Source organism: Botryllus schlosseri, chromosome 16, assembly GCF_051294905.1.
Source record: "Botryllus schlosseri isolate E-star chromosome 16, Bs_hap1, whole genome shotgun sequence".
NCBI lineage: Eukaryota > Metazoa > Chordata > Ascidiacea > Stolidobranchia > Styelidae > Botryllus > Botryllus schlosseri.
The window spans coordinates 10,026,789-10,041,234 of NC_137251.1; the positions used below are offsets into that span (position 1 = coordinate 10,026,789).

At 41.0% G+C, this 14,446-nt stretch overlaps 2 protein-coding genes across 2 annotated transcripts in view; both read right to left on the reverse strand.

Annotated features, from left to right (window-relative positions):
• LOC145458636 (complement factor B-like) overlaps positions 1–14,446 on the reverse strand; it is a 58,568-nt gene that overhangs the window by 38,373 nt on the left and 5,749 nt on the right. The gene's annotated exons all lie outside the window — the stretch shown is intronic.
• On the reverse strand, positions 1,036–13,391 carry LOC145458917 (FACT complex subunit SSRP1-like). The gene is made up of 16 exons (XM_080337429.1): positions 13,240–13,391; positions 12,533–12,718; positions 11,815–11,920; positions 11,565–11,755; positions 10,865–10,959; positions 10,673–10,808; positions 10,191–10,294; positions 10,002–10,130; positions 8,864–9,088; positions 8,724–8,796; positions 7,939–8,115; positions 5,158–5,316; positions 4,542–4,709; positions 3,832–3,929; positions 2,614–2,764; positions 1,036–1,587 (listed from the first exon to the last, which is right to left on the reverse strand). Exons 1-16 carry the CDS (start codon positions 13,294–13,296, stop codon positions 1,504–1,506), a joined length of 2,139 nt encoding a protein of 712 aa, XP_080193555.1. The 5' UTR covers positions 13,297–13,391; the 3' UTR covers positions 1,036–1,503.

Genomic DNA, 14,446 nt, shown 5'->3' on the forward strand with positions numbered 1-14,446 from the left:
TGGAATAAGCCTAATTGTAATCGCAATAATAGGAGAACGGTATATTCCTAGAGATCGTTAACGGCGGCCGTTTAGATGCTTTATTCAACGATAGTGGTTCCAAACGTGGGGGTCGTTTGCCTTTATTCTGGGGTTTGCGAATATGTTGAACGTAATCAGCTTCCAAAATAGCTCGTGAGTAAGTCCGGGCAAAGGTGCTGACTTCTTTTAGTAATCAGCTCGTCAAATTTTGATCTGGGCCAAGGAACATTTTCAAATTGGAGATGGAGTCGCGACCATAAAAGGTTGGAAACCACTGGATCTGGGAGTTTATAAAGCAACGTGATGCGCACCGGCATAAGGCTGATAATTAATCGTATCGGTAGGACATGAACATGACTTAACGATGTACAATTACGTTCCCTGTAATTTCGAACTCATCATCATCCTCCACCAGCTCTAACGCTAACTCTGATCATGTGGGCGAAGAGTAGTATCTATATAGCAATATATGGAACCAACATTATTGACAGAATTCATTCAAAAAATATTTAACGACCAGATGCATAGAGAAACCAAATTCATATAGAAAGCACCACCCACCCCCATAAGTTGCATCGATTACCCCACAGTGTGGGCTCAAAATCATTGTTCATTTGGGCGGAAAAAGGCTGAAAACATGTGCCTTCGGTCCCGGTTACGCAGCACACAGACTGGTTTCCTGGGTTTTAAGACACGAGACTCCTTTAGGCTACCTACGACAATGACGCACCTGGTTAAACTGTATCGAGTTTATCTGTGGGTCAACAATTCACTACCAGGACAGCAGCGGACACAAGGTCAAGTTACTGGCACAGCGCAACCCATAATACTTGGTTAGCTACCATCACACTTCAGGCACAGCAAGTCCGTCGCAATGCTGCTATTAACTCGAAGAAGTATAGAACATAAAAAGTCTGTAGTTCGGTTTCATAAATCGTAGGAGTGCAGAAAACCTGCATGACCATTGACCATGGCCACATAAGCATTGGAAGTACTCATCTATCACGACAACAGTTAATTCACAACAGATTTATTCAGTCAATTTAAAGTTGCTGAAAACTAGAGCAACAACGTTATCAAATAATCGACCACGTATAGCATGATAATACCAAGAGTCCAGCATTGTCACTGAAATTTCAGATCCTGGTTTCTGACTCATCACTTCAGAACTTGGACTCATCGCACGTAAACGTATCAAAATACACCACAAACACTTTCAATTCAGTAAAGAACATTGGCAATTTCAGTAAAACCGTCTAAAACACATCCGGTGTGATTTGGATAACTGAAATGAGGCCGGAGGCATGTGTATTTCACTAAATTGACACCGCCAGATCCCATCCCGATCAGGGCGCAGCAGTCTGGTCATATTTGCAAAGACACAGAGAGAGATTCAGTCTATCGACCAGAGTTCAATTTTCTCGGGGTCTTCAACGTCGATCTCGCCAAAACAAATTTTCCACAAGCCCTTCGATCCGGAATTTAATCGCTGTCACCCGACTCTGGCGGGGTGCTTTCGGCTTCAGATTCCGAGGCTCCGCGGTCAGAGTCCGACGATTTCTCCGCCTGAAATGTTTTTAAACGCAGCTGCATAATCTCGACTGCCATGATATAGCAGATGCGTGGACTGGACAGTGGAATGTACGTAATGTAAACCCAGACGTAGCGAATTACATAGTTTACTGTTATTGCATGTATTGCATTCGTAGCAGCTCGCGAAGCAGGGTATAATCCGTTACCTGCCTCTGAGTCTCATTACACTAACGCCTTAGTCCAGTGGTTCTCAACCTTTTTGACCTCACAGCACCCTATCGAAGGGAAAAATAGCCTAGTTTTCAGGAGTATACTCGAAGCCCGGATTAGACTGTACTGCTCCAATGCTCTGATATCAGATCAATCTTTGTAAAATTCTAATATTCTACCTATAATTGCGACACGTCAAATGTCCACCGGCTGCAAAATTATAACGCGACAGCTTTTACGATGCCGTGATGCATTGGTACTCTCGCATGGTGTCTACAACTAATTATTTTGACAAACTATCCAAGTACAGCAACAATTTTATTTAAATATCTAAAAATTTTCTTTTTTCGAGCCAAGCATGAATTAACGATGGTAAATCACATTTTCACGATGCGTGTGCAATGTCAGTCTGCAAGGTACCCTCAAATGAGGCCTACTTGGAAATACATTGAATTCCGCTATTATTCGTGCTGCGGCCCGCGGTGCCATCAAAAAGTAGGAAATCGGCCCGCGAGCACATTTGAGTTTGAGACCTCTGGTGTTATGTTGCACCACTGCAACACAAATGGGTCCCGGGTTCGCTTCAGACAGAGGTCTACTATAGAATCCCTTCCTAAGGGTTGAAGGTTTCTCAAGGTTCGTCATCACCCTGCGATCTATATAAGCGATGTCTTACAAAAACTCTGGTGTGAAACGTCGACCTCATTCACCACATTTACAAGCGGCACACCTGAACAGTCCAACCGACACACTGGTGTGCCGCAACACACTGGTTGAGAACCACTGGCTTAGTCTGTACGTACTTCCAAGTTAAAAGAGTGGATGTCTTGCGAGATTCATGAAAATTACCTTCACAGTAGCGGTAGACACCGGCGCAGTGCCCGCGTCAGAATCTGACGACGATGAGCCGCTATCTTGAATAAATTCTTTACTCTTGTACACTCCAGCCTTACCCGGCGACTTGACTTTCGGTTTTGCGGACGATGATGATTTCGGGGGCCTTTTAAAAAATTAGAATCAGTACCTGGTCAGACCACACGAGCAATATGCAACCGCAAGTTACAGGAAATAATTGGTATAATCTTTGGTTTTACCATTCTCGCTTGAGCCAGTATAGTTTCCAAATGTATCTAGAACAGTGCTTTTCACCCAGGTCTATCTTACACAACAGGGTGAACCCCTTTGATGGGGTGTGCCAGATATCGCATTATAATAGACCGTTGACTAGCTGATAGCTATCAGAATATAGTGAAATGTCGACCTTGGACTAGTTGTCCAGTGAACCTCAATCAGATTTGATTAGATAAGGAGAGTTGAAACATTTTAAAAAGTGTACTGAATTTTAGGTATTGTGTGGCGATAAGATAGATGACAGAAATCAGATCTGAATGAGGGGAAATGGAATTTTAGACAATGGTGGATTATGAGGGAGTACGATTGGAGTTACGGGCGCATCTCCAAAATAAAAAAGACTGATCTTATATTTCGCTCGAAAGCTGGATCGGATGACCGCAAAGAAATTAACGCCAGTACTACACATCGAAAAGATAATTTGGTATTTTTACAATGTTGTGGATTGATCACTTCTTCATATTTCCGCTAAAGTGCCAAGCTTCACACAATATGTTTCGCATGCGGTGATAAGACCTGAGGTTCCGAGGCTTTCATGTTGAGCAAAAGGCATCGAAACTTTAATTCTAATTGATAACAGAACTTTTAGCGGAAAGGGGCATATAATTCTGCAGTACTCGAAAATCTCTCAATTCCCGACATGGATCATTACAAACATATTGTGCCCAACCAACCTTACTTACAACCGAGAAAGCGCTTTAACAAATAAATTTGCCATCAGGCATTAAAGCACGTATCGAATGTAGAGCAGTTAGTGACTGCTGCGGGGGAGGGGGGACTTCTCATCCTATCTCTCATCCTTATCAAACAAAAAAATGGTTAGATACACAAATTAATCGATTGCAATTACTTTGATAATTATAATTGATAACAATAATATGGTGGCTGAAAATGAAACATGACTGTAACAAAAAAGGAAAAATAGCCAGGACGCACCGAGGGGAAGATGGCTTAGCACCTCCTCCAGACGCTTTATAATCTTTCATCGCCTCGGCATACTTCACCTTTTCTTTTTCGTACCGCCGAGCGTACACCTAAAAACATCCACGCAATCATTTTGATCTCGCGGACCGGAAAAACTTTTGAACATTGCTGCAAACCGGTAAACCATTCAAGATCAAAATCAACCTTAACATTTAATTGCGACAAACGTCTGCAGGTCGGATGAAGTATTGGACACTTAATTTCATGCTGCCTTTTGATATTAGATATTTATACTGAAGAAGGCAAAGCTCACAAAGTCTCGTTAAAGACAAGTAACGTGATTAGGATGGTTCGGTGCCCTTTGTTTGCTAGCCTCTATGACACTGTCAAGTGTCGCTTAATTGTTTCATTGGAATTCAACGAAGTTTGTTATTATTATTATCATTATCATATAACTTTTCTGAAACGAGTTATTGGCTACAGTTTCATATAACACTTGCACCATTGTGACCTACACTTACAGTAGACCATGAGTTCTCTATTACGGCACCATGCAGTTCCAAACTTCCAAATCCATTTAAAATATGTTTTATTTCTATAGTTAATGGACAAGCGTCCAACTTCTTGCATTTTAGAACTCTAATATATTTGGCGGACTGGCGGGAAACTTGCCGCAGACCACCGGTTTAAAACCACACCAAATCGCCACGACTGAATCGTACCTCTTTCTCCGAGTCTGGTACTTCCTTCCACAATCGCCCCGCTTCTTTGGCGAGATCCGTCATGCTCGCACCTGGATTGTCTTCCTTGATTTTCGGGCGGTTATCGGAGAACCATTTCATGTACGCCGAAGTCGGCCTTTTGGGGGCGTTAACGTCTTTCGTGGCACGCTGAAGTCAACAGGACAAAGCATAAAATATCCGAATTATCCGAACACTTGTCAGGGGTAATCGTCAACAACTACAACAGATTTGAAAAGAACATTGTATATCAACAATTGTATCACCAAATACAAAGTTACTGGAATGAAAATTCAAATATCCTAGGCGAACAGCCCAAGCTCAACGTACTGCATAATTATAAGTAACGTTGTAAATTTCGACGGAGGACAAGTAGATGCCGTGATTTCCGAGTAAATAGAAAAGTGAGTATTCTATTATGTTAAGTTTAAGGTTAAGTAGAAGTAGTCTAAAAGTAGAACAAGTAGGCAAAACCTACACCAGGTCACCAGTACTTCGAAAAAGTAGAAGTATTTTGTCACAGACAGCCTGTGCATGCAACGTCACTGTAGCTCACTTGACATCGAGAGCCAGCTCAAACCGTCGACCACTGTGTTACCTTCTTTTTCCCTTCCGACTTCTCTCGTTTCTTCTCTCGCTTTTTCTCCTTCTTCTCCTTCTTTTTCTTCTTTGGTTTTTTCTCTTCGTCGCTTCCCGATCCGGAGTTGCCCTCGTCGTCGCTGGTGTTGACGGCGTCAGAATCAAACTCGTCGCGGACCTTCGCAAAACAGATAGCTATTTGCCGATATTGCCCATCAGCAGCCTAGGTGTAGCTAGGCAGAGCCATCATGCAGAGATGGTCTACTAGAGTAGACGTAAATTTATAGCTCATTACAATCAGGGCCGGCGCAACGTACCGGAATCTGAGTTGTGTATTAATTCACATGATTCGAGTTGAGTAGTGAGACATGATCTTTTCGAGCACTGAAATTAATTATAAGCTCCTTGACACTAAGAGTTAAGTTATCAACAAGAATTAGTTTAGTATTTTCCAACTGTGGAAAGTTTAAATCTCGATTGGTCATATAATAGCATAAAAAACATGTACCGGTAATACAGAGCTACACATGTCGATCGAAATGACATATCTGTAAATTCGTGATGAACCTATAGCAGTGTCACAAAGTACGATGAAATAGGTATGGTCGAAAAAATAGCAATATCTCTTTATTTTGATATTTAACTGGCATTCTTTTCTTTTGTGGTCGCATTTTTGAGCTTTCCGCATCATTCATACTATCGTGATGTTATCATGAGTGATACTCGAATCATGGTAGCAACCAAGTCACAAGGTGCCGAGTCACGAGTCAATCTCACTTTTTATAGTTTCGACTCGAGTCAAGTCGAGTTATTTTCAATTCGCCACCGAGTCAAGTCCGAGTCCAAGTCAGTTAGTAGAGACCCGTAGTCAGAGACACGTCTCTATCTCAAACTCAAGTCGTGCTCAACGGAGCATGGGCTGAGTCCTGCTCGATTCGAGAGAGCGTTTGCAATTTTTTCAAGATTACGAGCTTTACTCAGTTTTGAGTCTTTACTCAATAGATTTGAGTGCTGATGACTGCTAGCGGACGTCTGCGGGTTGTTAATTGCTCGCGATCTGGCAATCCTCGGGTTTAGATGTGATGTTGGATGCCTAGTATTGCCTTCAATTACGTCAACACATTATATTAGGATTCTACACTGCTTGTACAGACGAAATAACAACGTGGTTTCTGTAATCACTACCCGTACTATCAATATAGCTCAAACTATTCAAGTATAGCTTGCCGCATATACCATTCCTTTCAAATCGGTAAAGATATATAATATCTTCCAAGCTCAATAACAGTTTGAGGACTATTTGACATACTGTAGCAGCCGAAGCAAATATTTTCAAATAATGAAACATCAGACTTCGTCCTGAAGTCTTCGGGCATAAGCACAAGTTATTTATTGGATTACTGATGATGGGTAGTGGTACCGCCTCACTACCGCGTTGTCGATATTTCAACCTTACACGGGGACAGGCGGTTTTATTAACAGTATTGCTAAGATCTAACATTGCGTACATTCATAAAGCGCCAGGTCATCTACCATTGTACATTGCATTTGTCTGCAGGGGCGCCGTATTATCTGCCTGCATCGCCGCGGATTGGGCTCTTGATAGGATTGGAAGAGCGCTATAGTAGACAACAGCTTGTGTGGTTTCTCAATAACATTCATCATCCATTCGTTTTTACATATCCTGATGTTTTACGTCTTACATTTAAATGATAAAAGAGAGTGTTGTGAGGAATTAACCGCTTTTGCGAATCCATTAGGAAGCCTTTCCGACGAAAAATGTCCGCAGATTTAGGAATAGCCTACGCAGCCAACCACGATGCCATACGGCAGTAGGAGATGATTTCCTTCTTATAACATTGCTATATATTATAGTTGAAATTGTGAATTCAGGCAGCAAACAACCTCACAGCGCAATTTCCACAATATATTCACGGCCAAACCGTAAAAAAGTGAATAATTAATGCCTTGAGTCAGCCCACGGCTAGACTAGGAAAACGCTTGCTCAAACGTCGCATTTTGAGCTTGACTCCAACCTCAGATTGTCAGAATACCATAACCACAAAAGTACAACTCAAAAGAGCGCCAAGTTCAACTCTAGTCCGACTCAAACTCGTTCTCTCACTTCGCTTTCTGAATACCGATTCTCACGAAATGTTGACTCAAACTGAGTTTGAGCAATGAGTAAGGTTTCTTGAATACGGGCCATTGTGTTCGACTCAAGTCTGAATCCAAGTCGTTATGTTCACTGTTCAGTTTTCAATTCAATCCGGATCAAACTACCATTTTAAACTCAGCTCCACCGATATAGAATGGCTCGCATTCATAACATCGTAAATTTCCACAGTCTTAACAGTTTCTGGCCTTGTTTTCCAAGTATCAGGACTGATAGACGAAATGCTCAATATTGTGGTAACTTTACTATTCTTCGAAGTCACAATGAATTGTTAGTCTCAGTCTCGAGTCATGAGTCATGCACAATGACTCGAGTACAACTCGAGCCAAAACTGAAATTAACTCGAATCGAGTCACCAAAAAAATCGCGGCTTGAGTGGAGTCATTACAACCATGACTCGAATACTTGATTGGACTCAAAGCCTAACACTCAATTCAGAATCAAATCACCCAGGTACTCGGTTGTGCCAAGCCCTGCTCTTATAGCGTTATATAAGTGATACTAGATTGTTCAAATCGTAACCTAACACTTCATTCGGAATCGAATTACTCAGGTACTCTGATATACCCACACATATCCTGATTACTCTCCCGTGCATGCATGAATGTTCACAAAAAATCAAACCTCGCCCTGCGGTTCGGCACCAGGGTTGAAATCTTCGTCTTCCGACGAGCCGCTATCATCGTCGCCGTCGTCTTCGGCGCGATCGGCGGCTTCCTGCTTCATCCTCTCGAGGTAGGCGTCGTGCTGTTCGTCTTCAGAGTCGCTGTTTGCCATGAAATCTCGGTTCGCACTGCCATCCTGTAGTGAGGGACGAATACGAATACAAGCATGATCGTTGTGGGCAGAGGCAAACTTGGACAGCTGTATAACTTGAGTGAAATGCCATAATTTGTTAAATGTTTCTTTAGTCTACTTCTAATCTTATTTGTGAAACGTTTCTATGCTCTAATTTAAATTCGAATGTAATGCTACAGGAGAACTGTATAGTGCGAAGCGAACCAAGCTCGCTGTGTAGACACTTGCTACGTCCAATGCTATGCTTGCTTTGTCTGAATTTTCACGACTTGAGTAATTCCAATTCTAATCGAATTTGGAGAAATATGTGTAGCTATTGTTATAAATTTAATCGAATGCGGAGAAAAAACTGTGTAGCTGCAGTTATAATTCTAATATTCTTTTGGAAAAGAAATAGATTGATGGACTGGAAAGGTACTTTTCATGAAAATCTTTCAAATGCAGTGTTAATTGGGTGGCTTCCTGGGGGAAGTGACAGCTTTTAAATTGTTTTTCACAGTCTCGACTTTCATTTAGGACCACATCATATTTAGAGCGCAGTGCTCCTTCAAGACATTATGCGACAGAGTTTCATAGCGAGAGCGTGGCTTAGAGAAACGAAACACCCTCACCATTCCTCTTTCGATATTCTTGATCTTCAGCCCCTTGTGCTTGCAATATTCGAACAGCGATGTGTAGCAATTCCTGTTGAAAAACGAAATCATTTCTCGAAACAAAAATTTCCAGACATGCCCAACGGTGGCGGTCATACTTTTCAATGTTGCTGAAGACGTACGAAGTCTGACTGCGTGTCTCAATCTCAAAATCAAACGATCTGCTGCTGGCGGCTGAGCCTCGCGCAAAGTTGACGTAGGCGATTTCGTCGAAACGCACGTGAATCGGAGGCTTGTGGACGTACATGAAGCCGCGTTCGAGAGGAAACAAAAACCCAGTCGAAGCCTTGTATGTGCACATGATGGACTGCTCGCTGTTCACCCTGTAAAGAATACACAGCACGCTACGTAGGGAGCAGAGATGGGCGTGAATTTGGATGAACCTGGCTTGAAAATTTCGATGACATACGTATTACTGATTAGCTTTGTATACTTTCCGGTTTTCATGCAGATGGTGAAACAGTATCAGTCATTAGCCAGATAAGGACATAGTACGATATGAATTTTAGATTTGGATGAAATCAATGCTCCAACCAAGAATGAGCACATTCAATAGTCAAATTCACTTGGTCTTGAACCAGAAGTGAGAAATCTGGAATTTAAGATTTTGATAAGATATGTATACGAGGTTAGCTGTACTTAGGCTTGAGTACTAAATTACTGCTGCTTTCGAAACGGATGTTGAACAAATATCAGTCAATAACATAACATAACATGGTACGAAATGAATTTTACATTTGGATGAAATCAATGCTCAAACCAGAAATTAGCAGATTGAACAGTAAAGTTCGCTTGGGGGACTTGAACAATTGGATCTGCTGATTTCTAGTTGGAGTATTGATCTTATATATTTATCATTCCGTAGCTATTATGACTTTGAAAATGTGATTAATTGGGCTAGTTCTCTTCCATGATAATATAGAACTAAAGAAGAATCGCAACCGTTGACGGTCGTATAGCAAATTTGCAACTTTCTACACATAATTCAGGTAAGCACAATCTTAGATTAGATGTGACTAGTGCTTGCAACGGATCCATATTATGGCACTGTATTGGGGGTCGCATATATCTAACAAGACTGCAATGGTGAAGATGCAGATGTTACTGACTCTAAACTAATAAAGAAAGCATACTCAGTCTCACACGTTAGATTAATTAATATTTATACATAGCAAGAAAGCACTTGCGGTTTGCATCAATAGGACACATCTTATGTAGAGTAAATACAATACTCACCCTTTAAAAGAACCAGGCACGGTGATTTTACGTTGTATCATATTCTTCATAACCTTGCTGACGACGTCGTAGATCGGCCCCGACATTTCCTTCTCCAATCTGCCGTTAAATTTCTTTTCTATTTCTTCTCTACAAATTGAAATAAATTGCAAACACTTTTCCAATGGCGGCGCGCCACAATTGCCTTACTCTGACAACGTCATTTCCACCGTCAATTCGTCCTCTTTGTAAAAAAGAAGCACCAAAAAATGGTACCGAGTCTGACCTTGTCGCACTGGCGGATCCAGACTAACCTGGAGAAATGCATTCGAAAAGAATAGGATTAATACCCATTGCCTAGTACCGTAGGGTGCGAATAATAAGCGGGAAATACCAGCTCACCGAACAGTCTCAATAGTCTTCCAAAGTCATGTGTAGTCGACATAGTTTCCAAGTGTGAAATATTGGCACCCAGTCACAGGAATAGTTTATGGTGGGTAAAAGAGATATTCAAAATAGTGCAGGTTGAAATTTTATTTTGTGTTCGTTTCATGTTCAATTTCATACCGGCCAAATATATTCCACTCCAAGATCTGACGTTACGTCACATATTCATATTCTGCACAAGCATTTCAACGCACTTCAAAAATATAGACGCGATGAAAATGAATGCGTATTGCGTACGTGCGTACCACAAAAAATATTTGTCTTTGATCTCTGTGCGGCAGGAGAAAGAGTCTCAGTATAGAGGTATAGGTGATCTTGTAATCGAAAGTTTTTCCGTGCAGTTGAACAAATTTCGGATACATCCTGATATCGTAACGACCCCTTCAATACACAGAGTGATTAAATGTTATCCACAGAGCAAATCAGAGAAAACATACCTTGGCGTGAGACATTGCAAGTCTTGGAAAGTGCAAATCGCATTACCCTTTACTTGCAACACGTCGGCTTTGGCAATGACATTGTCACAGAAAACCTGAAAAAACACAGCACATCTTTCAGATCTCATATATCATTACAGATAGACTGCATTTATATTATTATTTTAGGGGACGAGTTTTATTTTTATTCATTTACTGTTACTAAGGTAGGGCTTATATTATTGAAATCAACAGAGGGCCTTACTTCCAGATAAACTTATTGTCTGTTTAATGATACATTGACTCAGTCAGTCAGAGCACATTGAAAAATAAAAGTCCAACCCAGGTAGGCAAATTTATTTTATGTCATGCATACAATTTGTAATTCGTAATTGTAAAAAGTAATTTACACTAGTGGATGAAAAAACAACAAAGGAAAATAATGGTGCAGGACAGGGTGAGATCGATATGACTCTGGGTAGTGTCAACTAGTCTGATCATGCCCTACATTCAGCAAATACAGATAATATTCAGCAACTTGGTTACATTCGGTTGGGATAAATATCGTAATTCAATTCAGCATGATACAGTCAGTCAAAATTGGGGTGGGATAACGCCGTCTTCAAATTATCGCCAGGCTTTGGCAATACGATCAAGCCAAGTTATAAGAGGTATATGGGGAAGATGGATGCCTAAATGGAATGAAAAATACCGCACAAACCTGTACGGTCTCCGTTTCATCGTTTTGAGAAGGCGGAACAAAGAATCTCATCTCCATCAGAGACAATTCCGCGTCGTCGTTCTGATGGAATTCCAGAGAAGCCTCATTTTTACCCGGCGTGCACTGCGACACATTCTGCAGCGGGATTTCAAACGCTCGTTTTGCGTCTACGTCAAACTGAAGCTCATAACCTTGACAAGTGTTCAGTAGTCAGTAACTAAACCCGGAAAATCACAGTTCGAGAACATACCATTAAAACTAGCTTCTCCCCAATTCCATCCTTTTGCGCAAAGTTCCTGTTGATCCAATGATAGCTTGAAATTGTTCTTTACGTGCTTATTGAGTCTTTCGAATTCCTGGTTTAAAGAGAGACGGATATGATACTTTGTCCTTATTTAAATTGGTGATACAGCCTAGCATTGAATCAAAGCGTCCCCCAAGCATCACCATGATGAAATATGTGCCTTTCGGTCTACGACACCCAAAACAACAGAATCAAAAAAGAATAACATCTTTTTAGAGTCATAATTTGGATAGATCCTAAATTCCGTCTGTTATCAATTAATATGCAAAGCATGTACATGTGCAATGTTCATTGACCATTTGCAGATTAAATATATCAAAAGCATCGCTGCCTTGCTACACCAATAAAAGTCGATACCACAAGGCAAGATCATAAATTAAGCTCCAACATCATCAATCTCCAAAACATAGAAGTTTAACGGTTAAAGTGTCATGGTGAGAAAATAGAAAAATGGCATCCATAGGATGATGCCATGTCAAGGGTGAATACATTATTAAGTACATGCTCCTATTTGATACTAAGCGCAGATATCCATAACTTTTAATGGAATTCTCAGATCCTATACAGTCGATATGATGCCTGTGAACTTGCTTGATTATGATGGACGGGATATCCACAAATAATTGCACGAAATTATATACGAGATAGTCAACTCTTGACTTACGCTTTCCTTGAATCCATCGAATTTGTAAAAGTGTCCGTTCTTGAGGCTCAATTTCAGCTCGAAACCCCGGGCCACTCTCCTCCAGACGGCATCTTCTATGTCTCCGATTTGAATAGTCTCCACTTTCCCATTCTTTGTGTCTTTGAATACGACGCTATTCGATGTGAGTCGAAGTCTTCCTTCGTGCTACGGAGCATGAAGAACAATCCCATAAGTTTTTGGCTGTGCATGTGCATTGTGCAGCTATTGTATGGCTAATGCGTATAAATAGCCTCGCTCACTAGTGGGAGGCTGGTTATAAAACTTTCAAACGATAAATCAAATTTAAGTGATCGCTTGAATTTGTGATGCACATCAAGTGAATGTATCATAGAGCGATGTTCTCAACTCCCATAATGAGAATGACCCGGATCTCCTGTTTTGGGTGTAAAACATTTGAAACCCACCAAATTATTATCTGTGATCTGTGATGAGTGTCAGCCGAAAATATTTGGGTTCATTTCATTATGAATACACTATTCAATGGTATATTGAAGTTATATGCCTCCAAGAAGCTTATCTCTTATGTGAGTGAAAGTTTGACAAGGGATAATTTAGTTGCTCGTATTCCAGTCACAGGGAAATGGTGATGTTCCAAAAAACTTTTCCGTATACGGAAGAGTAACATCTCTCTAACGCGCAAGCAATCAGCGCATGCTGTCACTTACCAGAGCTCCCCGAACTTCTTGATAGATATCTGTATAATCAAGAATGCTGGATCCCATATTGTACACCAATTGTTTTAGATACCCTGCAGAAAAAAACACTCCTTTGAGTATCTTACGGTATCACAGGGATGAGCTGTATGCCTGAATGTAGAACCATTATAGATACCCCTGGGTTAGCATGCCATCCTGTATTTTGGAATGCCGGTCATGCTATAATAGCAAGGAACAGTTATACTGGTCTACACATTCGATACACATTCAAAATTATCAAGTCCGCACCCCGCAGTCAGAAGCCTCAGCATTATCAGGACATTATCTTTATTGGTTTCGCATTGACCGCATATCCCTTCTAGATGCAAATTGTTGAAAACGTTGTTGGAATTAAAAATGCTGAACTGGATGTTTCGAATTTACTGATCTCCGTAGGCCATAGTTAGGCTATCTATGTCCATCCAAATGTCCCCAAGGCCCCAGCTCGATAGGGGATCTCCCCATAAATCATGGCGAAGCGCGAAAGCAATGAGGCGAAAAGCTACGGTCTACTAATATTATGATAAGGGTCAGGGTGGTAGTTACTAGTTTGATAGATCTTTTCAACGTATTGTAGCATATTGAATCGATAAAAATAATCATAATAAATTATTAAGTGCAACTCAGGATTGTAACCAAGTCACAAGGCTCCGAGTCACAAGTCAATCTCACTTTTATAGTTTTGACTCGAGTCAAGTCGAGTCATTTTCAATTCACCAACGAGTCAAGTCCGAGTCCAAGTCAGCGAGCAAAGGATCGAGTCCGAGTCATGGTATTATGACTCGAGTCCGAGTCCAAGTCATGGTGTTGACTGCTCAGTTTCCTGTTACAGTCTTGTTAAACCCACTTTTTACAACTCTGTTTGGTGATATCGAATGATTCGCATTAATACAAAATTTCTCGTTTGCTGCAGTTCCTGGTCGCCTTTTCAAGTACCAGTACCAATCGAAGAAATCTCAATAGTGTGGCTATTTTACTATTCTTCAAAATTACAGTGAAAGGTCGGTCTTGGCCGTCTGAGTCTCGCCTCGAGTCATATGAGTTGGTTCGAGTCACGCGCAATGGCTCGATTCCAAGTCGAGTCAATACACAGATTAACTCGAGTCGAGTCATTTCCGTAGTTTGAGAAATTGACTCGAGTGAAGTCGAGTCATTTTCAAACTAGAAAGTGTGACTA